At 42.7% G+C, this 24,246-nt stretch overlaps 1 protein-coding gene and 1 long non-coding RNA gene across 2 annotated transcripts in view; both read left to right on the forward strand.

The window, feature by feature from the left end:
* The window catches only part of LOC308388282 (neuronal acetylcholine receptor subunit alpha-7), a 51,279-nt gene extending 37,898 nt beyond the window's left edge, over nucleotides 1-13,381 (forward strand). Inside the window, exons 7-10 of the mRNA XM_080868895.1 lie at nucleotides 11-205; nucleotides 3,413-3,499; nucleotides 4,082-4,191; nucleotides 12,559-13,381. Coding sequence (XP_080725021.1) covers nucleotides 11-205; nucleotides 3,413-3,499; nucleotides 4,082-4,191; nucleotides 12,559-13,143 — 977 coding nt within the window. The 3' untranslated portion in view covers nucleotides 13,144-13,381. The remainder of the gene's footprint in view (nucleotides 1-10; nucleotides 206-3,412; nucleotides 3,500-4,081; nucleotides 4,192-12,558) is intronic.
* A 4,959-nt stretch (nucleotides 13,382-18,340) lies between these two features.
* LOC308388624 lies at nucleotides 18,341-24,014 on the forward strand. Its single transcript, XR_013970141.1, has 5 exons — nucleotides 18,341-18,828; nucleotides 19,034-19,139; nucleotides 19,746-20,475; nucleotides 22,407-22,625; nucleotides 23,231-24,014. It is a non-coding gene; the product is annotated as an uncharacterized lncRNA (long non-coding RNA).
* Nucleotides 24,015-24,246: the final 232 nt, after the last annotated feature.

Genomic DNA, 24,246 nt, shown 5'->3' on the forward strand with positions numbered 1-24,246 from the left:
TTGTGCGCAGAGGTTCCTGGGCGGAGGAACGAGCGTTTCTACGACTGCTGTAAGGAGCCGTACCCTGACGTGACCTTCACCGTGGTGATGAGGAGGAGGACGCTCTACTACGGGCTCAACCTCCTCATCCCCTGTGTCCTCATCTCCACCCTCGCCCTCCTCGTCTTCCTGCTGCCCGCCGACTCCGGAGAGAAGATCTCCCTGGGTGAGCGCTCAGCTCTCTTTATCGGTGATGACAGTTACTCCGATTCTTAAAGTACTTCCTCAAAGACTTTCCAGACTAGTAAAATTCACACACTGTGAGAGTGTTCAGTGTGAACAGAGGCAAAAGCACAAGATTACAGAGAAAAACCAAATGAGCAGCGCCCGGCGGCAGCAGGGAGGAAAAGTCCTTTTAAACAGGAAGAAGCAGAAACAGACTCAATGCTTCCACCTTATTGTGAGCAGAGCAGCAGGAACAGTCCAACACGAAGGAAACAAAGCAGGATGGAGATAAGGCCAAAACACCGAGTCACACAAAGGCACAGAAATGTGCTCTGATCTGAAAGAATACATTACTGGAATATAGATGTAACGTGTTTTCATTCGAGGTCGTTACCTGTAAGATGTTCTGCTTCTCCTGTTTGAGCTTCAGTTCGATGTTTTGCTGAAATTTGCACCAGTCAGAAAACGATGTCACAATTAAACATCCTGTGTAGAAAGATAAACTCTGTGAAATAGCCCGAGACTGCACATATTCTATAAATATAACTTTAGCACAGTCGGGTCCATTATACTCTCGCTGAAGTGGCCCTCGCCCATCTGGAACAGCGATTACCTGACAAAAGAGAGTCGCCCGCTAATTCTGTTCACATCCACCTGATATTCACCTTCTTCTGTTGTGAACATGTTGCATGGACCTTTCTTTAAAGACAGACGCCGCTCAGTCCCAACACTAGAACTATAACTGGAGACTGGAGGATTGTTTATGAGTAAAGTTAACCCTTTAAAACCGGTCGGAGCGGGCACGCTCCGTTTTGCGCAACTACTTTTAAATCCTTGTAGCACTGCAACCGCGTAAGCTAGCGCAATAAGTTTTTTTGCATATGAAACCGGAGGAGTTGTACTTACATCTTATGCCATCAGCTTGTCCTCGGTCACAGTTTCCTTCCACATAAAGCTTTGCAAAAACTGCATAAAAAGCACTTGCAGCAACGAAAACATAATATTCCAGAAACACGCTTTGCCGCTCCGATCAGCTGTTTGTAACACTTCCTAGGTTGGAATAGACGTCAGCGCAAACTTTTCCATGTCCGCCATGACCTGCCTGAAACCGGAAGTGACGTCATTTTCGCTGAAATGTAGTTTTTTACCATCAGGACCTTATGAGCCTATACTTGTGTTTTTAAAAGTTATCTTTGACTTTATGACTTTCTGTGTGGTTTCTGGGATGCTGAGGACTCATATTGCACTGCTGGAAATAGTTTATTTTGATGCACATGCTGTTTTTTTGCAAATTTGCATTATAATATTTATTTTCGTTTTTCCTGCAGTATATAAAAATTGGTGTATTTCAAAAATAAAACTATGAAGACACTCAAAATAAATTTCCTGTGGTGGGAAACTATTTTGTGCAACTTTTTTGTATTTACAGTTTTGAGGGATAAACCTCTTAAATTTCTCTAACTAGAAATATATGTTAAAAAAACAAAAACGATTTTCATTTTTTTTTGTAGTTTATTGCACTTTTTTGCAATTTATGTAATTACTATGCACTTAATGCAGACATATTATTAAAATTTGGGCTATAATGATTGTATTGATGTATAGCAACTTGAAATGCTCCCAAAAATGGCTCCACAGCAGGTACAAATATAATACAAGCTCTGGCGGACTTGGTTCTATGGTAGGTCTTAAAGAGTTAAGGGACAAAAATCATACCTGAGCTTCTCTCTGTAAATCGCTCCCTGGGAATCTGCGCGTTAAATCATTGATTGAACGATAAGGAAAGAAGGATGCAGGAGAGAGGATGTCAGCACAGGAGGACATGAAACACGTGAAGCGATGTATGTCATCAGATCCAGTTTGCCTCGTTGGTGTGAACTGAACCGGAGGGTCATCGCTGATGAGGGCTGCGTCTCTGCGCATCTTTTAAAGCTTTCTGTTGAAAGCAGCACTTGAACTGACAAATGAAACCAGAAGCGTGTGCTTCGTTTTTCCTGACATCCACAAGGTCGTGTACCATGGATTTATCCCCCAGAGAGAGACTGTCGCTGTGGAGTTCTCCTGTAATGTCCCGCGGCATCTAAGGGAGACGCCTGAAAGGGCCGGGGGTTTCTATCACACTAACACGACCTTCAGTCACCACCGCCACGAAAAACACTCACAGAAGGAGATCCAGCAGCCATCACAGAGGGATGACAGCAAACACGGTATGACTCCAAGAGCAAATCACAAAGAGCAGTAAAGTGCTCTGCAGGTGTGAGATGATGGTGTTCAGGTGAAGCTTTCTGAAGGCCTCACATCAGAGCAGAAACGAGAGATTTCTGAACAGCTGGAAGAATCAGAAAATATGTTTCTGTCATTTTTTCAGGCTGGTCCTTACAAATATCCGTCCTAGCAGTATTCAGTCTCTCAGGGGGATGGCGGGGGTGTTTTGGACACCTGCTTCGTCCACTGAACCTGACATGACTGATGTCTCAGAGTCGATATTCATCAGCCATAAAACGTATTGGAACAGGGAGTTGGAGGTGCCAGCAGGCCTCCAGCTACTGACGGCAGACACGGCATCTTCCCCTGGAACTTAATCAAACTTGAATGTCAAGAGGGCCATCACTCTTCACATCTCCCAAAGTTCATCCGACTTTCACTGAGCCAGCGGGTCGAGACTGAACAGGACCGTTCACACATCGTCTCTGCAAAAGCAGACTGTAGGAAGGACTCCACCTGGGAGGAAACGGTGCGAGGCCGAGTTTAATAAGAAGAAACAAGGATCCAAACAGAATTCTCACAATATTCATGCGAGACACGGCAGATCGTTTTAGCCTCTCAAAGCAGCGGCCGCGCTACAAGGGGATTCATTCGCTTTGTCATAATCTGTGCCCATCGCTGCAATCCCAACCCATCATCATAAGTGAGAACAGAAAGGCATGAAAAGGTAATGATGGATTTCACTTACTCCAGCTTTAAAGTCGTTTCTTATATGAATGAGCAGCAAATAGTGATGAATTTGAGCTGTGGATGAGTCTGACAGAGACGCTAACCTGGAGCCTCGTTAATGGAAACCAGCACATTAGAGCCTCCACATTTCCAAAACGGTTCGAAACAAACGAATAAGCTTGTATTCAATATAAAATTATAAAAGATGTCAGAACACTGTGAAATTGATGAGCGCACTAAAAACACGAAGCTGATGACAGGTTTGTGCCTGCAGGTATCACCGTGCTGCTCTCTCTGACCGTCTTCATGCTGCTCGTGGCCGAGATCATGCCGGCAACCTCGGACTCCGTTCCCCTCATAGGTGAGCCTCACTCAGATTATGCTGCTCATCCTTAATCCCTCCATCATCTCATCTCTTCCTGTGATGGAGTTATAATTGGAAGCCAGCACAGGAAATCTGTTGCTGGCTGCTCATAATCACCATATAAAATCCATCCTGAGCTGTAGGCTGAGGAAAACTTACTCTCCATCATTACTTTCGGTTTCCCAGTACAGCCATGATGTATTTTACTCATGCTGGACAAAATATATATATATATATATATAAACACCCAGCTCGCCCCTGCGGGCGGTTTATCCTTCAAGCTCGGGTCCTCTACCATATATATATGAAAACCTAAAAATAGTTCCAAATTCAGCTTAAAATCTTCTGGGCTGGGTGTTTTTGGTCCAACACTACCCCACTTGGCTCCTAAAATGAACAGAAAGGGCTCGCTGCAGCCTGCAGGACCAGCTCCACTGATAATTCTGCCAATTATCACATTTATGGGAGATTAAAAACGACGAGTAACCAACACACGAGTAAGACAAACGTAAGCGTAGAGGATGTTGCAGATGTAAAAGCTGGGCAGCACTGAGTGTCCTCTGGACGTCTGTCTTTCAGCGCAGTACTTTGCCACTACCATGGTGATTGTGGGTCTGTCGGTCATCGCTACGGTCCTGGTTCTGCAGTATCACCACCACGACCCCGACGGAGGACACATGCCACAGTGGGTCAGTAACTCCACTTCTTTTCTTCTTCTGCATTTTAATTATGTAGCTCCAGCATGCGCTGATTTCTCAGTGAGGAGTCCAGTTTGGTCTCTACGTTGTGCCGAGTCAGCTTTAATGAGCTGCAGGTCCTTAACGAGGTCTGTGCTTTAACGAGCTCTGAACAAGAAGAGGCTTCGCTCCAAGAACTGATTGACTATTAATACAGACCCTATTTATTTTACAGCAGCTTCCTTCAGAAACTTCAGAAAGAACGACTACACACACACACACACACACACACACACACACACACACGCACACACACACAGCACACACACACACACACACACTTGGGGCTCTGAACAAGATTCCATTAAAGCAGAATTTAGTTTGAAGGTCAGAACTCTTACCTGTGTGTGTGTGTGTGTGTGTGTGTGTGTGTGTGTGTGTGTGTGTGTGTGTGTGTGTGTGTGCGTGCGTGCGTGCGTGCGTGCGTGCGTGCGTGCGTGTGTGTGTGTGTGTGTGTGTCACGGTCGTGTGTGAAGGTGACAGTCCTGCTCTGATGCCTCTTATGAATGTGAATGTTCCTGCTGAGGAAGAGGAGGGACGACCACTGAGGTGTGAAGGAGAAGCTGTGAGGAGGACGAGGCTGTCCGCTCCGATCACACGAGGAGTCCAGCAGTTTGTTTGTTTCAGTTTGAATGAATGAAGCGTGCAGGAGAACAGACACCTGAGAACAGGCTGTCACACACAGGCAAACAAAAAGCTGCACAGATGAACTCACCGAACGTGTGTTCAAAGTAAAGCCAGAGTTTTGGCTGCAGGTTTCTCAAACTCAGATGACATGAATGCCAAAGATAATATTCAAATATTGCCAATAGTATCACTGATTTCAGGTTCCAGTCACCTCCATGGCCACAGGTGTATAAAATCAGAAACTAGGTGAGCAGACTGCATGTGCCGTGTGGTACCGTGATAGGACGCCGCCTGTTTTATATACGCGCCGAATAGTTTTCTACACGAGATCGCTGCAAAAAGTGCAGCCTTACCTAATGTCCACCTACTGTTACTCATTTATATTAAGATTTAAGCATCTAGCTGGTGTTGGTGTGGAGAGTAACCTTCAGTAATAAATCACAGCAATAGGATATTCATGTAGTTGTAAAAAGCATGATAATATATTAAGTAATCCAAAGTATTCAGGATACGTTACTCTCATTGAGTAACATAACAGAATACGTTACAATATACATTTTGGGGCATGTAATCTGTAATCTGTAGTGGAATACATTTTAAAAGTAACCTTCCCAACACTGGCTGTAGGCCACGTAAATCGCAGAGGAGATGCTGAGGCGCAGAGGTCGCCAACTTCCTGCAGAGTCAGTGGAAAGTAGAAACGGTTTGGGGATGCTGCCTTCCTGTTCCAACATGACTGCACACCAGAGCACAAAGCAAGGTCCAGGTCCATGAGTCAGTTTGGTGCAGAAGAGTCCTGGCCCCAACCCGACAGAACACATTTAGATAAAATCAGAGTGGAGACTGAGGTGTTCTTGTCCAACATCAGCGTGTGTTCTCACAAATGTTCTTCTGGAACAATCTGAAGTGCTGAGATGTTTCTGCAAACGGTTCTTCTGTGCAGCTCAGTCTTTGAACGCTGGTCTGAATGGAAGATGTCGCATATTCAGTGAAGCCCTTCTTGGTGATGGGTCAACACTCAGAGCCACAGAGGAGGATGCAGCGCTGCTGTTGTCTTGGTCTCCTGCTTGGTTTCCAGGTGGAGTAGAGCCTTCTAGAAACAGCCTGTGCCTCGTTCAGCCTGAGCATGTAGTCCTGCTGGGCTCTGTCCTGACTGGACTGCCAGGTTAAGTCAAATCCTTGACAGGTTTCAGGTTCTCATCAGTAACAGTCAGACCTATGATACGGACTGAGGCCGAGCCCAACCCGACGTTATTGGTTTGTCTTGTTCTGTAACTGGTCCGAGGACTGAGCAGATGGGAGCAAAGCACAGGTCACATAACTTGTGCACGACCCCATATGCACAGGAGGGTACAGGTCTCTACAGGAATCATGTCTCTGAACGCAAGACCGTCAGAGTGATGACATTTTATAAAACTTGTCTCTTCAAAGACTCGTTTGAGGGTTAAGACTTGTTAACATTTTGCTCTGGTGTCGTTGCACAGGGCTGGCGTCAGGACAGAAATGGTTCATATATACACGGCTGCAGTGGCGGTCTGCCTCTCGGGATCGCCGGGACACTTCCTGGGGTCCGGAGGGTCAATTCCAACGCTGTTGAAGGAATTTAAAATCCAAACACAGCTGTCAGTCAGCAGTATGATAGGAGTCGAAGTAAAATTGGTTTAAATATATTCCTGCCTGTAGTTATGGAGTCATGAGGGAAAAAAATTCATATTCGTTTTTTAATAGTGTGAAAACATGATGACTCTGATATCTTTGTCTAAAACGTAAAGTTTGTTTATGAAAATGTGACAAATACAAAAATAAGAAATCAGGAAGAAACAAATATTTACGCACCGTCAGATTTGATATTTAGAAATAAAATATTTCATACAGCTTTTGCAGAACTACGAATGCAGATTTCGAGAAGAGGTGTTCGAGATGTTGCATTATTCTTTAAACCTGCAGAAAGTTTGACATTCAAACCATGTGAGCGGCTGCTGTGGAGGTTTGTGTGACCATCACTCTCAGGGAGAAGGAAACGGCTTCAGAGCAGAAGTTTGAGTCTGGAGGGTTTCGGTGCTTTTGTGGGAAGTGAAGAGAAGTTTAAAGAACGTGAAAGGAAAGGAAATCCAGGCAGACTGTGACGGACGCGGAGAGGAAAGAAATGAAATGGCTGTAATTTAAGGTGCTGTCCGTGCTCCTCGGGATGACTCAGACTGAGCAGTTTGAGGACCGACTGATGTTCAGACTCCGTCCATCAACACTGCGTTTGACAGCTAAATATTTAATGAGTGTGTGTGTGTGCAGTGAGATATTGGACTGCTGGAGAAGATTTCCTCGGAGAGGCGAGCAGCCCCCCTCCCACTTTATTCATGCTCTATTTTTATCTGCCCACTCCTCCTGCGTCGCACACGGAGCTCGTATCTCTCTCACTCGTGCACATTTGTTCCGCATAAACATGTTTGTGCATAAATGAATTTTAATCACGTAAATATTTCCTTACTTACGCACCCTGTAAAGTCAACTTTCAGATAAGCACGCTGTAATTACTCTGCCTCTCCGTGACTCTTTTACTCTCTGACTTCTCCTGAACGTGTGAACATGTGACGCTTCACATGCATATGGAGGAGGTGATCTGATTAGACTTCAGAGCTTCTCTCTGCTTGCATTTGTATATTAACGAGCTTCTGATTTCCCAGATATTTATGCAACTCTTCTACACTGTAAGCAAATAAATCCAAACTACCGATCAGTAATTAACAAATGAGGAAAAACATTTTGGTATAAAGGATCTGCTTGTTAATGAGTTCATTTTTCTTCTGAAGAAGAAATTTCCTCGTTTCACCATAGGGCTGGGCCATATTATATCGGTACAATGCTAGGCAACGATAAGAAAATGAAACATCGGGATAGAATATGGATAAAACGCGCATGCGCAGCGGTAACCGAGAATGAGAATGGGGAAAGCAGAGTTGAGTGAAGCGGATGAACCAGAATTGGTTTGGAAAAATGGTGCAACTGAACTGGTTTGGTGTTTGTCCGTCAGATACACAACAAAGCACATTTTTTTGTAGAACATGCAAGCGGCCGTCGTTATTGCCGTATTTGTTGGACTAAGGTGCTCGTAAATCTGGGAGTAATCTGGGTCCTAAACTCCGTCCTTTTAGGTCCCGAAGTCAAACGAACATCACAGAGTTAAAAACTGTCTAAATTCTTTCATCTGTAATAAAACGATCAGCGTTGCTGCTTTACCAGGTGTAACTATGAAGTTTAACTTCCAGGCATCCATGAAAACAGAATTTATTACACTTAACGGAGTTAGAAGTTAGCAGGAAGCTAGCTCGCTAGTTTTGCTAGTTAGCTAAGCATGATGTAGCATGTTCTGACTGAGAGAGTTCTGAAAACATTCAAACGTACAGCTCTGCTATCACTTCCAGCATGAATGAAGACAGAAAACTAAACAGCAGTGACGTTTGTAGGGTTACTGAAGTTGGACTAGGTGGTATATAATGATGTGCTACGTCAGACCTTCCCAAAGTGGAGGGGGGGGGGGCGCGCGGTATGAAAAGGGGGGGAAAAAACAACGCTTGGACACTGCTAGCATAATGGACAGGTTTTTGTCGGGGCTCCCACACAAACGCAAAGCAGGAGATGAAGCATTCCCTTTGGTTTCACCTGCACAAGTGCCGAGGTAGGTCTCCCTGCAGGATTGGTTTTCCCTGCATCGGGAGCAGCGCTGGGCTGTTCAAATCACAGACAAACAGGATCCCACATTCTTGATTTTTAGTTCACAAACACTTCTTGTAATGACTAACTACTCCTGACATTTTGGAGATGTTAGCTCTTTATACAGTAAATTTACAGCGAGATACAAATAACATCAGGCTGATCCTGCCACAATTATCCCCCAGTTCAAATACCAGACAAACAGGATCCCACAGCTGTTTATGTTTTTGAACCTATTTTGCACAGACAGGCATTTTTTGAAAAATGTATTGACGCAATGTTGAATATTATTACACAGGAAAAAACAACTACACGTAAAATAATCACTGCCTTTGTAAATGGAGGGACAGTAGCTGTCTGTGTATGTAAGCGTGTAAAACCTGCCGATAGAGACAAAATACTGTTTATCTGCCATTCTGCAATTCATCTCATGTAAACAATAACGTGGCCACAGCGTGATGTGAATAAAGGCACATACCTTTGACGTTGCGTGATGAACTCTGTATTCCTCGTCCACATGTAAACGCAAAAAAGGAGTTTAAAAAAAAATCTCCGTTTTCAGTGATTCAAAACGCCATCTACGTGGACGAAACAGCTGCGTGTTCAAAAATACCCGTGTAGGTGCGGACGCAGCGTAAATGAGTTAGTGGTTTATTTCCTTGCTACCTGTAATTTACTGCAGTTTACTTGTATTTGCTTGATTGTTTACTAAATGTTTGAGGTGTGAAATAAACCGCAATGGAGCAAAATATGGGCGTGTGTGGTTGGAGGAAGTGTGTGTGCGTGCGCGGGGCTACATTTTTAAAACAAAGGGGGGCCCAGCAAAAAAAGTTTGTGAACCACTGTGCTATGTGATCGCTAGCGACACAGCTATGTTAGCATAACATAAACAGTGAAGCTGGAGGACGAACACTAACACTTTTCCACTTATAAAAGTTAACGTGAAGGTTCCTCATGGTTAGAGACAAATACAATCGCATGGCAGGATGCTGTAAACGGACCAAACTTCAGTCAGGAGAACAACTGAGATAATCCATCCACAATATGAGGTTAGTCATTCATATACTGCAACAACATGGGAATAGAGCCGCTGTGATAGAATACAGCATTAATGAATCAATGGTACAGAAGTGGAGGAAGCAAGAAGAATGAATAACGTTTGATTTATCTGACTGCTTTGTTTCACTTATGTTACGGTTTGGAGGAGGACTCAAGCGCAGGACTCCGGTTCTGATGCTCACAAGAAGGATTTATTTACAATTCACCAGGTGTATATACAAGAAGGTGCGGGGGGTGCTATATACAGCTGAGTGAGGGAAGAAGGGGTCTCCAGGGAAGTCCAGGGGGAAAGCACGCGTTCTTCAGATCATCCACACACACGATCACAGGCTCACACTCTGACACTGCCACACGGGAATCACACGGGGGAAAATCCAGGAAGCTCTGTAGACAGGGAGACAGGGTTAAGTACGACGCACAATAGGGCTGCTCAATTAATCGAATTTTAATCACGATTACGATCTGGGCTTTCAACGATCATTAAAAATGACTGAGCCGATTATTAGCCCCTCCCTCATTTATCCGCGACACCTTAAAGGCCGGTCGTGAAAATATTGTCGGGCATAAACCGGTCCGTGGCGCAAAAAAGGTTGGAGACCGCTGATTAAGAGGACCCGAGGGAAGCTCGGAAAGCTAAGCAGAAGTTATTTGGAGAGTGACTGCCGTTGGTTGAAAAGAGAGTTTAAAAAAAAAAACTTCAGTGGTGTTGCACACTATTTTATATTATTTTTTAAAGTCATTGTTAACCCTTTAAAGCCGGTCAGAGCAGCACGCTCCGTTTTGCGTAACTATTTTTAAATCCCTGTAGAACCTGAACCGTGTAAGCTAGCACAATAATTTGTTTGCATATGAAACCGGAGGAGTTGTACTTACATCTTATGCCATCAGCTTGTCCTCGGTCACGGTTTCCTTCCACATATAGCTTTGCAAAAATTGCATAAAAAGCGCTTGCAGGAACAAAAGCATAATATTCCAGAAACACGCTTTGCCGTTCCTATCAGCTGTTCGTAACACTTCCCACAGTGAAACGATGCACCTGCTGTTTTCTTTGCAAATTTGCATCATAGGATTGTTTTTTGTTTTTCCTGCAGTATATAAAAATTGCTGTATCTCCAAAATAAAACTATGAAGACACTCAAAATAAATTTCCTGTTGTTGTAAACTATTTTTTGCAACTTTATTGTATTTAAAGTTTTGAGGGATAAGCCTCTTAAACTTCTCCAAGTAGAAATATATGTAAACAAAACAAAAGCGATTTTCAATTTTTTTTGTAGTTTATTGCACTTTTTTGCAATTTATGTAATTACTATGGACTTAATGCATACATATTATTAAAATATGGGCTATAACAGTTGTATTGATGTATAGTAACTTGAAATGCTCCCACAAATGGCACTACAGCATGTAAAAAAAATAATATGAGCTCTGGTGGACTTGGTTCTATAGTAGGTCTTAAAGGGTTAAATAAATATCGTCAAATAATCGTGATCTCAATTTCAGTGAAAATAATCGTGATTATCATTTTTGCCATAATCGAGCAGCCCTAACGCACAAAGGAAAACACTCTTAATTAGACTTTCTGTAGCTTGACTTCACTAACGCGTGGTAGACAACGATCCAGCGATGAACAGCAGTCGCCTCCTGGTTTAAATGCTGATCGTCTTAATGACGACATGAAACTGCACTGAAGCTCCTCTTTTTAACTTCAGTGGATATTATACATGGTTATGCTCAGGATATGTCAGCCCATTTCTACTGGAAATGCCTTTTGGTTAAACTTTCAGCAAGGAATTTGCATTTGCACTGTTAAATGGATGGGGGGTTTTTTGCGCTAGTAAAGTTGTGCAGTTGTATTTTGTCTCGCAGAAATTATATCGTCAGTTATATCGTTATCGCAAATTTTCAAATATATATCGTGATAAATATTTTTGGCCATATCGCCCTGCTCTGTTTCACCATCACAGTCTCATGGCGGTGTAATGACAGACTGACGCACTGGGCATGCAGGGTTGTGCTCTTAGTGAGCATCCTCATGCCTGTGATCAGAGAACAATAAAATACTGTGAACGGTTCAATTAAAAAACGAAACCTGAGACACAGAAAGAACAGCTGAGGTTTGCAAAGCTGCATCTGAACAAAGCACAGTGCACAGCAGCACGTTTGGAGGAAACCAAACACCTCCTGGCAACTGTCAGCGTGGTGGAGGGATGATGATTTGAGCTCCTTCCGACCGCTGACTGGCTGAAGGAAGTTCTACAAGCTACTGAATTGTAGGATGCATTCTTTACGGGGCTGCAGAAAATCCTAAGAAAATGTTTTTCACCTACTTGGTAAATGGACTCGCACCTAAATGGTGCTTTTCAACTCTGTCTGTGCACTCGAACCACTTTCGTACCACAAGCCTCATTCACCCATTCATACATGTTTCATACAAGCACTTTTAAGCTAACATTTAAATGATACAGACCAAGTAACACAAACTTCCTCAGGCACTTGTTATGATGACCCTTAATCTTTAAGGTGGGAACAGATAGCAGGCTCAGAGAGAACGCAAACAGAAAAGGAGTTTCCAATAATGAGGTTATTTATAAGTTTAAAGTCATGACATCCAAAAGGTGAACAAAAAGTCCAAATATTATCCAAACGGGTTTGAAGCTGTAGGGGACGAACGCACAGGGGAAGGAAGCCCTAATCAAGAAGCCAGATAAAATATATAAGAAATATATAATAATGATAAAACAGGAAACAACTTGAAGGATTCGTACTAAACATGGAGACGAGAATGAGAAGCCAAACGCACAAAGCGACATCTTAATCGTAAGTTCCAAGGAACCAAAACACAGAATCGCAAAACTGGAACTCTGATAACAGAAAAATAAATCAAATTTACTTTGAAATAATGACTTTCTTCTCTTTCTTCTTTAGACTCGTGTGATTTTGTTGAACTGGTGTGCCTGGTTCCTGAGGATGCGGCGCCCCGGCGAAGCGAAGGTCCGTCCAGCGTGTCACAATGCCGCCAAGCGTCGGCGCGGCAGCCTGTCCAGCCTGGAGCTCAGCGTCAGCCAGGGCTCGCTGCGGCACAACCCACAGGTAAATAACAGCAACCTCCTCTACGTCGGCTTCAGGGGTGTGGAAGGACTCCACTACGGATCCCCCACTGACCCTGAGCTCCTGTGCTCACGGCTCATTGGAGGCGCCGTCGGTGCTGAGGAAGACGTGCTGAGAGCAGGAGGAGGGGTTGGAGCTGGAGGAAGAGCGGGGGGAGCAGCTGGGGGTTCAGCCTTGGAGACGGAGCTGAACCAGATCCTGGAGGAGGTGAGATACATCGCTGGGCGTTTCCGCGGCCAAGACGAGGAGGAGACGGTCTGCAGCGAGTGGAAGTTCGCCGCGGCGGTGATTGACCGGCTCTGCCTGGTGGCGTTCTCGCTCTTCACCATCCTCTGCACCATCGGGATCCTCATGTCCGCCCCCAACTTTGTGGAAGCCATTTCCAAAGACTTCTTCAGCTAAGGAGGGAAGACAGGACGAACGAGTGTCTCTATTTTTATATTTATGGAGAAATCTCACGTGCAACCCGAAAACCAACGTCTTGGTCCCAGCGCTTTGACTTCACCCTCATCGTGTCCTCGTAGAAACAATTATCCTTCAAATAAGAGATATGTCATTGCTGTACTTTTCTTTTTTCAGAACTGAACCTCTGTGGATTCCCACTGTGACCTTTGGACATTTACTCACTTATATCAAACACGTGTTCAGCCGCTCCAGACCTCATTGTTGTTTCAGACTCTTCAGTTTAGTTCGTGATGGCAGTTCTCCCAGCGCTGGAGAAGCAGAAAATCCAGGTTTAAAGAAACTGTTGAAAAATACCGTATTTCCCGGACTACAGAGCGCACCTGAATATTAGCCGCACAAGCTAAAATCAGGGGAAAATCCTGTTTTGTACATACATTAGCCGCACCTGACTAAAAGCCGCAGGTGTTTCAATGTTGACTTATCATATGTAAGAGAATATGCACAAAGGGAATTGTCAGGAAAGAGATGGCTGTTTGGAGACACACCCCTTTTATTAATACTTTGCAAAACAAGTTATGGGTACATATTTGCACAACTTTTTTGGTATATGTACAAGTAGCGGTAATTACAAGTAGGAAACATGTGCTGTGCTTCATAAATGAGTAACAAATGTAGTACATAACAATAACCTACAGCACACCAGAAAAATAGATTCAGACTACCTTTTAGGCTCAGGTGCAGTGACACGGCTTTAACAAGAAGAAAAGTCAGTCATTCACCATCTTTCTCTTCTTCCTGCCACTAAAACCACCAAAGTCCTCTCCTCCAGTGTCGGACACGAACAGGCTCAGGGTGGCTTCGTCATCCACTCTCAGCTTCTCTCCTTCGTTGTCACTTTCAAAACCAAACAAATCCTCGTTGTCAGTGTCAGAGTCGAACACCCTCAGAAGGGCCGTGGCGGTGTCCTCCTCTCCATCATGCAGCAGTCCAGCCCTTCGAAATCCGTTGGTGTTCGTGGATGTTTTCACTTTTCCACGCTGTCAGAATCCACCGGTGGAGTTGGGCATAACTTGCTTTTCACAAGTTTATTCATCATCCACGCCTCCCGCTGAACGCGTAGCGCTACTTTGAAGTTTGTTTTTCGCGCTACTTCGTACGGCACTACGTTGCCTGGCGGATGGACACGTGACCAACATACCACTCTTGAACCCCGATACTGTGTGTCTGATCACATGCCCTTCCGCCAGGCAACGTAGTGCCGTACAACAGCGGAACAAACAAAAATCGTCTTACGATATCACAAAAATCATGGACAATCCATAGAAAAGCCGCACCTGACTAAAAGCCGCAGGGTTCAAAGCTTGTGCAAAAAGTAGCGGCTTATAGCCCGACAATTACAGTAATCAACCACACTCACAAATTTGGACGTCTCTTTTGCTCCAAACTGAAACAGAAATCTGGATTTTTCTAGAACCAACTGAGGATCCCGATTGAAGAACTGAATTAAGACTTTTTGAAAAGATGTTCCTGATTTGGTTTCAAGCAGCCTGTGCTTTGAAGCAAACAACTTTGTTTTATGATAACTTTATTTAAAAAAAGTTATCCCAACCTACCTTCCCTGTGTGGAAAAAGTAACTGTCCTAATACATCATGAAGTAACTGTGATTAACCACATTTCTGTAAAGCTGAGTTTCACTGCCACACTGAGTCAGAAATCACTTACAAAGAAGTTCAGTGAACCACAGTGAGAGCCGTTATCCACACATGGAGAAAACCTGGAACAGGGCTGAGCCGAGCCAGGAGTGACCGACCTTCCAAAATTACTCCAAGAGCATCCGAGTCAAAGTCTGGACTTCAGTCAGACTGAGGTGCGTCCGCGTGACCTTCAGCAGGCGTTCATGCTGGAAAACCTCCAGTGTGTCTGAATTCAAATAATCCTGAAAAGAAGACAAAATTCCTCCACAGTGATGTGAAAGACTCCCTGAATGGATCACAAACATGAGACTGCAGGACTTGCTGCCGAGGGTTGAACAGCCAGTTATCAGATTTAGGGGGCAGTTACTTTCGCACACAGGGCAGGTGGGTTTGATAACTCTTCTCTTGGTTTATCTTCGTTCAATATTAAAAATAGTTTGTTGATTGGAAACATGTAAGTATGACAAATATGCAAAATAATGTGGAAAATACTTTCTCACAAACATAGTTTAACCTGTCAACATCCACCAGGTCACCAGGTGCAGAGTTAGACGTCCAATGAAGTCTCAGAGATTTCTTTATCTGAGTGTGATGGACGTAATAATAATGTGTTAGTCCCAGTAGGGAAATTACTTCCTCTGCATTTAACCCGTTCACCCAGTGAAGCAGTGGGCAGCCACCAATGCAGCGCCCGGAGGGCAGTGTGTGGGGACAGTACTTTGCTCAGGGGTACCTCAGGTTAGCCGTTCAGTGGAGTCAAACCCCGACCTTCCCATCATGGGGCAACCACTCTACCTACTGAGCTATCCCCCCCCCCCCCCCCCGCAACATTAAACACAAACCAACCCTGGATGGTTGACCAGTGACCTGGTGGATGCTGTGAGATGTGCAGTCTGTTGTGCTTGTATCATCTGTGCTCTTTCAGTCCATTAAGCATTAAAATGATCCTACAGCGATAACGTTTCTGTACAGCAGTGGACACCATTGTTTTACTGCGTCTGCCTGTTCGTCTTTACTCCAAACACGATGTTCGTCTGCAGTTTTTGTGAGGTCTTTTGTGCCATCATAGATATACACAGAGGCATTAAATGGACAGTGTCCTTGAACGCATCATCGTTTCCACTAAGTTTCAGGAAGGAAAACAGCATGCAACAACAAACATGTAAGTATATATGAATTGCAAACCTTTCCAATTCTTTCCAGGTCACTTATTTTAGTGCTGGTACGAAGGACAGTTTATTCCTTCAGTGAGTCATTTGTATCAGAAAGAACTCTGCATCTCCCCATCTCTGCTTCCTCAGTCCCAGAGAGAGACGTGAGAAAAGCTTAAAATATGTAGAAATGATGCTCCTTGTATACAACGCCGCGAATACGTGCTGCCAGGTTCTTCCCTTTTATAGCAGCCAGAAGCGATCCTTTCAAACTGTGCTTCCCATTATTTATTTTTAAATATCACGTCTCTCTTAGAAGAGAGGCTTGACCAAGGTAGCAGCCATTTAAACTCACAGCATTTTAAAGAATGTAAAACACATGATGTGTGTATACCCACAACAATAAAGCGCCAGTTTCCTCCAAAGAAAAAGCACTGCATGCTTCTTTCACCACATTCTTTAAAAAAAGGTGTGTTCACGTTTAGATCTTTCTGCAAAATATTTAGTAAGTAAGAAAATGTTTTCTTCAAGCAACAAACAGCTGTTTGGAAAAAGGCCTCATACAGAAAGAAGCCTGTGCGGGATTTTAGAACTCTGAGCGGATCCAAACGTCAGCGCTTCAGGGAAAACATGCAGAAACTGACAAAAAACTGCAGTTCCTCTAACGTCCAGCAGAGGCTCCAGCAGGTCGGTCCCAGTGACTGTAGAAAAGAAGCTAAACAAACTTTACAAAATGAGTTTCCCCAACAGCCTCGGGTAGTCCAGTGTACTGAAGAACACCTCAGGCTGTCAGGTTAAAACACTCGGTGGTGTTTTCGTAGCGTAAACGCTGGCCCTCCGAACAGAGATACGCAAGTTTCTCCGTGACTGCAGCTGCAAGTCAAAGCTGTTATGATGACGTTCCACCCCAATTTAACATCACCGCGGTAGGAAGTAGAATCAGACTTATGAGAGAGGACTCATTGGACATAAATCAGCGTGATGAGAACTATTGAAAACAAAAGAAAGAATCTTTGGAAAAAATTTATCTGAGGAGAATTATTACTTTTTTGTCTGACCCCAGCCCCATCCGCTAACATGTAGGGGGCGGGGTTTATGACCTATACTGCAGCCAGACACCAGGGGGCGATAGAGACGTTTTCCGCATCCCAAATGAAAACTTTACAGCAGAAATAAACATGTTTACAGCCTGATAAACTGTTTTGCTCTTAAAAGTCTATTTCTCTTTATAACTGACCTCTGCATTATTAGAGGCGTGGCCTCTTTGACTGACAGGTGGATGGCGACACAGGCGGTTGTAGCTGCTAGCTGTCTGAACAACTGGACTGTGTTTGTGCTGCTGGAGCCTGTTGGATAATTTTTAACGCGATTACCTGAACAATAATATGGCTGCTGTGACTTCATTACCTGTGTAGAGCTACACGAGGACAAACATGCTGTGGGTTTGCACGCTTCAGCACCTGTTCCAGTAACGCAGACACAGGCGCTGCGTTTGAGGAGCAGCAGATGTTCTGAGTCCGCTCTGATAGAAAGCAACAAAAGCTGATTGGCTGTGAGCGAGTGTGACACTCTGTCAATACTCTCCCTGTCTGTGTGAATGGAGGGTAATTTTCCAGATTGTTCTCTGGGGGAAACTCGTTTCCTTTGCTCTTTCATTGCGTGTCATTTTTAATTTGGCCTGCGGTGTGGAGCCCGAGCCGAGGCACAATGAGTCCTGCTGTTATTCACCGCTCGACCCGCCGCTCTGCTGCCAGAACAGCCGGCAGCTCCTCCGGGAGCAGAAACGCGTCCACCTCTTTTAAAAGGAGCAATCAGCGAGGATTTTACTGCTCCATGGCTCACAGACTGGGATACAATATATCTGCTGGGATCACCAGCTGCTCTCACTTTGTCTGGCCTGAAGCGAGTTCTGGGAGCACATTTCATGACACGTCCAAAACAGCCGAACACTGAAGAAGAGAAAGTGCCAGAGTTCACATAAGAGGGTAAACCTTTCACATATATTTATTCCTCTGTATCCTGCTGCCGTGGTGGATGTTCGCATTAAACATGGCCACAGTTCTGATAACGAGGTCACCTGTGCACATAATCCATGTGAGCCAGAAGCTCAGGCTTCATTTCAGGTGTAGCAGGAGGCGGGGCTAAAACACCTTAAACTGTCAGCCCTGCAGCACTACTCCAGCACGCTCGTTCCACTCACACAGGCACACTTTTGTTTCTGTACACATTTTGAGCACTCCCACCTCTCCACTGTGGTAAATCTGCTGCACACGAGCGGATTTCAAACAGTCTTCACAGCTTGATGCTCTGCGCGTGTGATTTGGGGTGAACTGGCGTGGACGTGCCTGTTCGCCCTCTGATAAGTGTGGCTTTGGCTCTAGTGTTGTGGGGACATGGTAAGCAGGCACGACAGTCTGAGCATCAGTAACTTCCTGTCGTCAGGCTCTCAGGAATCCTCTTTCACTTTCAAATAAATATTCTCTGCTTTCCTTCTTTAATATTACCCCTGCTGAATCAGCATGCATGCAGACATGCTCTACTCTTTTGTGTTTGCTTTTGTTTTTTGTGTTCTGCAAAGTGCAAAAAAGTACGGTGGCCCTGAGAGGCCAAACGGACTGCAACTTCAGAAAACACTTGCAAAAAGAAAAATGCTGCAAAAAGAAAGACGCTGCAAAAAGAAAAATGCTGCAAAAGCACACGAAGCACAACGGAAATAGGAAAAAAGACAACGGAAATGTTCCTGGGGAGACAATAACCCGACGGACCAGTTGCACGAACCAAAACATGCTAACCAGTGCGCTAGGACTGGGACACACTTCAAAGAAGTGGAGGAGAGGTAAATATGTTGTAATCTCATGATTCTAATAATACTACAGATATCTGGAATATATATTCAAAGGTAATTCTAACAAAGATAATGTTTAATGTAGCCTTAGAAATGAAGCTTTTTTAAACTCGAGAACAAATACTAATAAGTCAAAGTCATTAAGGAATATTGCAGTTAATGTGTTCAGGTTTTAATTTGGCATTGTCTTCATCAGGCAATGTATTGTCCATATTGTGGAATCCAGCTAGTGGGGCAAATTGGAGTTTTTTGTGGGTCCTGTGGAACTAACATTCAAGTTTTAGCACCTTTTATAGAGAATGGTAAGCACTTCACTTTCCTAAGTTCTAGTATTTATTGCTCACCTTTTAATTGCTTCATAATGACTTATATACACCACAGTAGCTTCAGTAGTGCGTGTTAAACTTTTTTTGGGGGGGATTATTATTGATGTGCCATTCCAAAGTACTATATTCATTTGCTTATTCTAAGGTTTTTGTATTGTTAAAGACTCTGTATGCAAAGATAAATCAGAATTCCAAAAACGCAAAGGCATGAACTGGTAGGTACTAAGAACTGTATTCTGGTTTAAGCCTGCCACCGGTTCTACGGCATAATTTTAAAAACTAGTTTATGACTTAATAGGGCATATGTACACAGTGACGAAATTCTTCTAACTTCTCTTATTTTGCTCATTTTGAGTTGTCAGCATAGAGGTCTTAATGACAGTGATAAGTCCTGAATCCTGGTCCATGTTCTTTGAGCTTTTGCTGGCCTTTATTTAAGCACACATCAAGAAGATTAAATACTTGAGTCATGTTTATTGAGACTTGTTTCAGATGTGGTATTTTTTTTAAAAACACTTATTAAGTGCATTTGTGGATTCCTGCGGTCGTAATTATCTTTTCATGTTTTCTCTTCAACCTTAGGCCCAGTCTCAGTCACAGACATCATCAATAAGTATTTCTCTGAGGGCCATACATATGAAGTGATCCTGGATTTTCTTGAAAACAAGCATAATATTTGTATGAGTCTGAGAACATTAAAGAGGAGGCTAAAAGATGCTGGAATGACTAGAAGGACAGACTTTACTCCCACTGACATTGTCATTTCCACTGTTACACAAGAGCTGAGAGGCTCAGGTCAGCTTCTGGGTTACAGATCCATGTGTCAGACACTGCGACAAAAGTATAATCTGAAAGTTAAAAGAAATGATGTAATGCACATACTCTCAAGACTAGATCCATATGGTGTTAAGCGTCGCTGTAAACGCAGGTTTGTTCGAAGAGGATATTTTTCAGAAGGACCAAATCAAGTGTGGCATGTGGATGGTTACGATAAGCTGAAGCCCTTTGTTGTTGCTATTAGTGCATGTGTCGATGGATTTTCAAGGAAAGTTATGTGGCTCAGCTGTGGCAGCTCAAATAATGACCCAGGTATCATTGCAAAATATTATATGGAGTGCTTGTCACGGTTTGGTCAACTTCCAGCATGCCTTCGTACAGACTGTGGCACAGAAAATGGCACAATGGCAGCCATTCACTGTGCTTTAAGATCAGACCATGGAGATGAACTTGCAGGAGCCCACAGTCATATGTATGGTACCTCAACTACAAATCAACGGATTGAAAGTTGGTGGTCTTCGTTCAGAAAGCAAAGGTACATGGCTTTTAAAATATATTCTGAAACTAAAATTGAATGGTTCTGAAGGTGTTTCGTGGTCAGCGATATACTTTTTTTTGTGGGTGGGGTTTTATACTCAAATATTAAATTACAGTCACAAACAAAGAAAGAAAAACAGTCACCTACACATTTTTCTCATGTGATGCACAACTGCTTCAAAAAATATAATAAATGGTTTGGTATACCAGTGACATTTGTTTGTATTAAAACAACTCACTCAAAAAGAAAATCCTACTCAGACATTCCACAAAAGTCCTAAAAAGGAACTATAAAAAACAACAAACAAACTGACATTCAACATTTTAATAAATTATTATGAATCCTAGAGGCAATGGCATCAGTAAAGATTGATGTATTTAAAACTGAGTAAAATTTATTCAAATTTGTGTGCCTACGTAGTACCAAACTAACATCTAGATCAAATAGTTTACCTGTAGGGAGTCATAAATAAAAGAACAAGGGTTTCTTCAAATTTGAGAACTGTAATATGAGTAATATAAGAACATTGATCCAACATGACAGAAATTTGTTAGAGGAGGTCATTCGTTTCAGACATTTCTTCGACTTTGTGTGCCAAAAAAAAAAAAAATACTGATGTTTAGCTTTTGGATTTCTGTGTGGTATCCAACAAGTGATAACAGCTTCAGTGTTCATGGAGAAACAAAATAGTACATTTATATGTGTAACGGAGCGGAAAGGCTGATTTTATTTCCAAGATGTTTTGTGTTTTTTAAAAGGAAGGAAACCTTCCTCAAAACGGGCAGAGCAGTGGAGCCGCCAAGGGAAAGCACACAATTTAAACTGTAATGTTAAAAATATAATTTATTATATTTAAATAGTTAAAATGTAAAATGAATTAAAACAACCTTGGCCAAGGGGTAACACAATAAAAAGCAATAAAACACAACATTAAGTCCAGTGGCATCCGCCACGATATAAAAGTCACAAAGAACTAAAAAAGTCCAGCGAAGTGATGTACAAGGGAAACCCAGCGGAGTCCTCGCCTTCCTCCCCGCATTCCGCGTCCTGGTACGCTGAAGAAAGGGAGGGAGTGGCAGTCACTATTCTTTTCGGCAATTTTCATTCAATAAAAGGGGCTAAGTCAAAGACTTACCCCGGGTGGGCAGAGCTCTCAACTCCGCCCGCCGCTTCTTTAAAACTGCAAATCGGCACCAGCTGTCTCGCCGCCTCTGCTCTCCCGCAGTGCACAAGCTGGGCTCTCGTTGCTACTGCCGTCCGCCTGTTCGCTCCGCGTCCCTAGTCGCTGGTGCTGTCCGTCCTCCTCTAACGCCCAGCTCCACCAGCCCCTTCGGCTTGCAGGCGCTGCCGCCTGGCACCACTTACTCCTGGCCGTCTCGCTAGCCTCTTGGTCGAACCCCTTCCTTTGGTCTGTCAGGCCCTCTTATTGGCCTCTCTGGGATCTCTCGCAGGTGTGATCAGTTTATTATCAGGTAGGGGCGGAGTCTTTCCAGGACAAGTCACCAAATAAATACCATTAAAACATGCAGTAAAACTCATAAAAATAAACCAGTGTACAATATTAAAATATTAAAAAGGTAAAACGCAGCAAAACATGCATAGTAGAAAAACTTAGATGACTTGTCCCTTTCCACCCCGTGACATCTGGACAGACCTGTATATTACAACTTTTCTTAAGTTCAACCGCCAAATGCAGGAATAACAGAAGGATTAATCATTTTGTTAAATTTTGTTATTTGTGTGAAGTTGCTTTTTTTTTTCCTGCAGTGCATTGATGAAACACTTCAGAACATGTGAATAAGCTTTTCTTTGAACGAAATTGCGCACATTTCAATATTCTTAAGATTACGACTTTTTTTTTAAAGAGGACAATTACATTGAATTACTTGTGTTATTAAATTTTATATGCCTTGTCATTCCACCATTAGAACTCAGTTCTGGATTGAACTCTTCAGTGACCTGAGGGAGAGGCATCTTTTCAACGGCAGTCATGAACATAAATGCCTTCTACGATATGTCTTCCTCAATGTCTTGCAAAAAGAGCTTGACGAGTACAGAGATCTCTGGAACACTCGCACCATCCGACCTGTGCGCCAATCTTGTTGTCCATCTGGTAAACCAGAAGCCATGTATCACCTGCCTCATAGGTATGTATTTAGTCCATGTATTTTATTTCATAGTTTTACTAAAATTTTTCTTCCTCAGTATAGTGTATTGTATGTGCAGGATACCTGTCCAGCTTGCTGTTATTAAACCTGTTGTTCATTTATAAATGGTTCAGGAACAGTCCATCCCTTATGTGCACTCTTTTCTTTCTTGACCTAACCACTTGAGTTAAGTAAGCAGTATGCCATTTAGGTTTAACAATTTGCCCTAACTGTTACTCACAGCAGGTATTACACACACTTTTGCAATTGAATAGTATTTTTTGTTGTTTTCACCTTTTTGCTGAATAGAAATTAAAGCTGCCACTTGTGTTTTGCCATTAGTTCTGTTCTCTGACTTCATGCACATACGTTTTATTTTTATATTTTTTTCCAAAAAAAAAAAGTTAGACAATCATATTTTAACTTTGGATCACATCTTGGCTAAAAATGACAAATGTAGATATATGCATAATTAAGATTCTTTAAAATCACAATTTCCAGAACTGACTTTTAATTATAAGATTGACTTTGCGCTTTTGCTGTAACCTTGAAGGATAGTACCTGGAGAAGTGACTGAATTTGTTCATTTTTCTGACTGACCTAAGGTATGGTGGAAGAGAGTGTGGATTCCAAGTGCCTCAAGACATCCTGCACCAGTTTGATGACATTCTACCTGCTCAGTACAGTCTATGTGGGGACGACAATCTCCAGGTTCATTTCACAAACTTGGAAAGACAGAGTGAGCTCCCTCGACCAGTCAACTGGACTACTGCAGTTGAAAATTATATAACACTCAAAAATATGACTGGACTTTAGAAGTCAATGTAAAATCATCTGCTAGATGTGGGTACAATTACCACTGACACTAATTGTCACAAACCAACTTTAATGAGTATTGAAAAAAATAGTACCATAGTTTTTATATAAATAGTTTCACTACCGTCAACTTTTCAGTGTGTACGCTTTCTACCTGAAGAAATCAAAAGACCATACTGTACAAAATAACTTGTTCCTTTTAATTAGGTGTTGTAACAAACACGTTGATTAATTTGGAGATCTGTTTTACAAACAAAGGTTTACAAAAGCATTCAGCGAGACCTGTATTTATGTGGGTTTTTCCTATTTCTTTTTTTTAACTCCAAGAACAACTTGCATATCTTACAAAAAATGTAATCAAACACAGAAGTGTTTGATTAAATAAAGCCTTTTAACTGAATTTATCAGATTTTTTTCCCTGTGTTATTATACTAGCGTGTCTCAGTACATTAGAATACTTCAGAAATGTTTCATTTTGTTACATTGGCAATTTCTTAATACAGTGAAATATGTCTAGCTTGTTCAACTGTCCCACTATGATACTATGCTTTTGAAATTCCAAAACCTGATTGAACTTTCTGCGATGCATTAAACTTTATGTGATTTACACTAGAGCAGGGCGATATGGCCAAAAATATTTATCACAATATATATTTGAAAATTTGCGATAACGATATAACTGACGATATAATTGATGCGAGACAAAATACAACTCCACAACATTACTAGCACAAAAAGAAAACCTTCCATTTATTTTCACTTAAACAAGAAGCTGGTTTTTATGTACATTAAAGCTTTATAAAAA

The sequence above is a fragment of the Rhamphochromis sp. 'chilingali' genome (assembly GCF_963969265.1).
Source record: "Rhamphochromis sp. 'chilingali' genome assembly, chromosome: 2".
NCBI lineage: Eukaryota > Metazoa > Chordata > Actinopteri > Cichliformes > Cichlidae > Rhamphochromis > Rhamphochromis sp. 'chilingali'.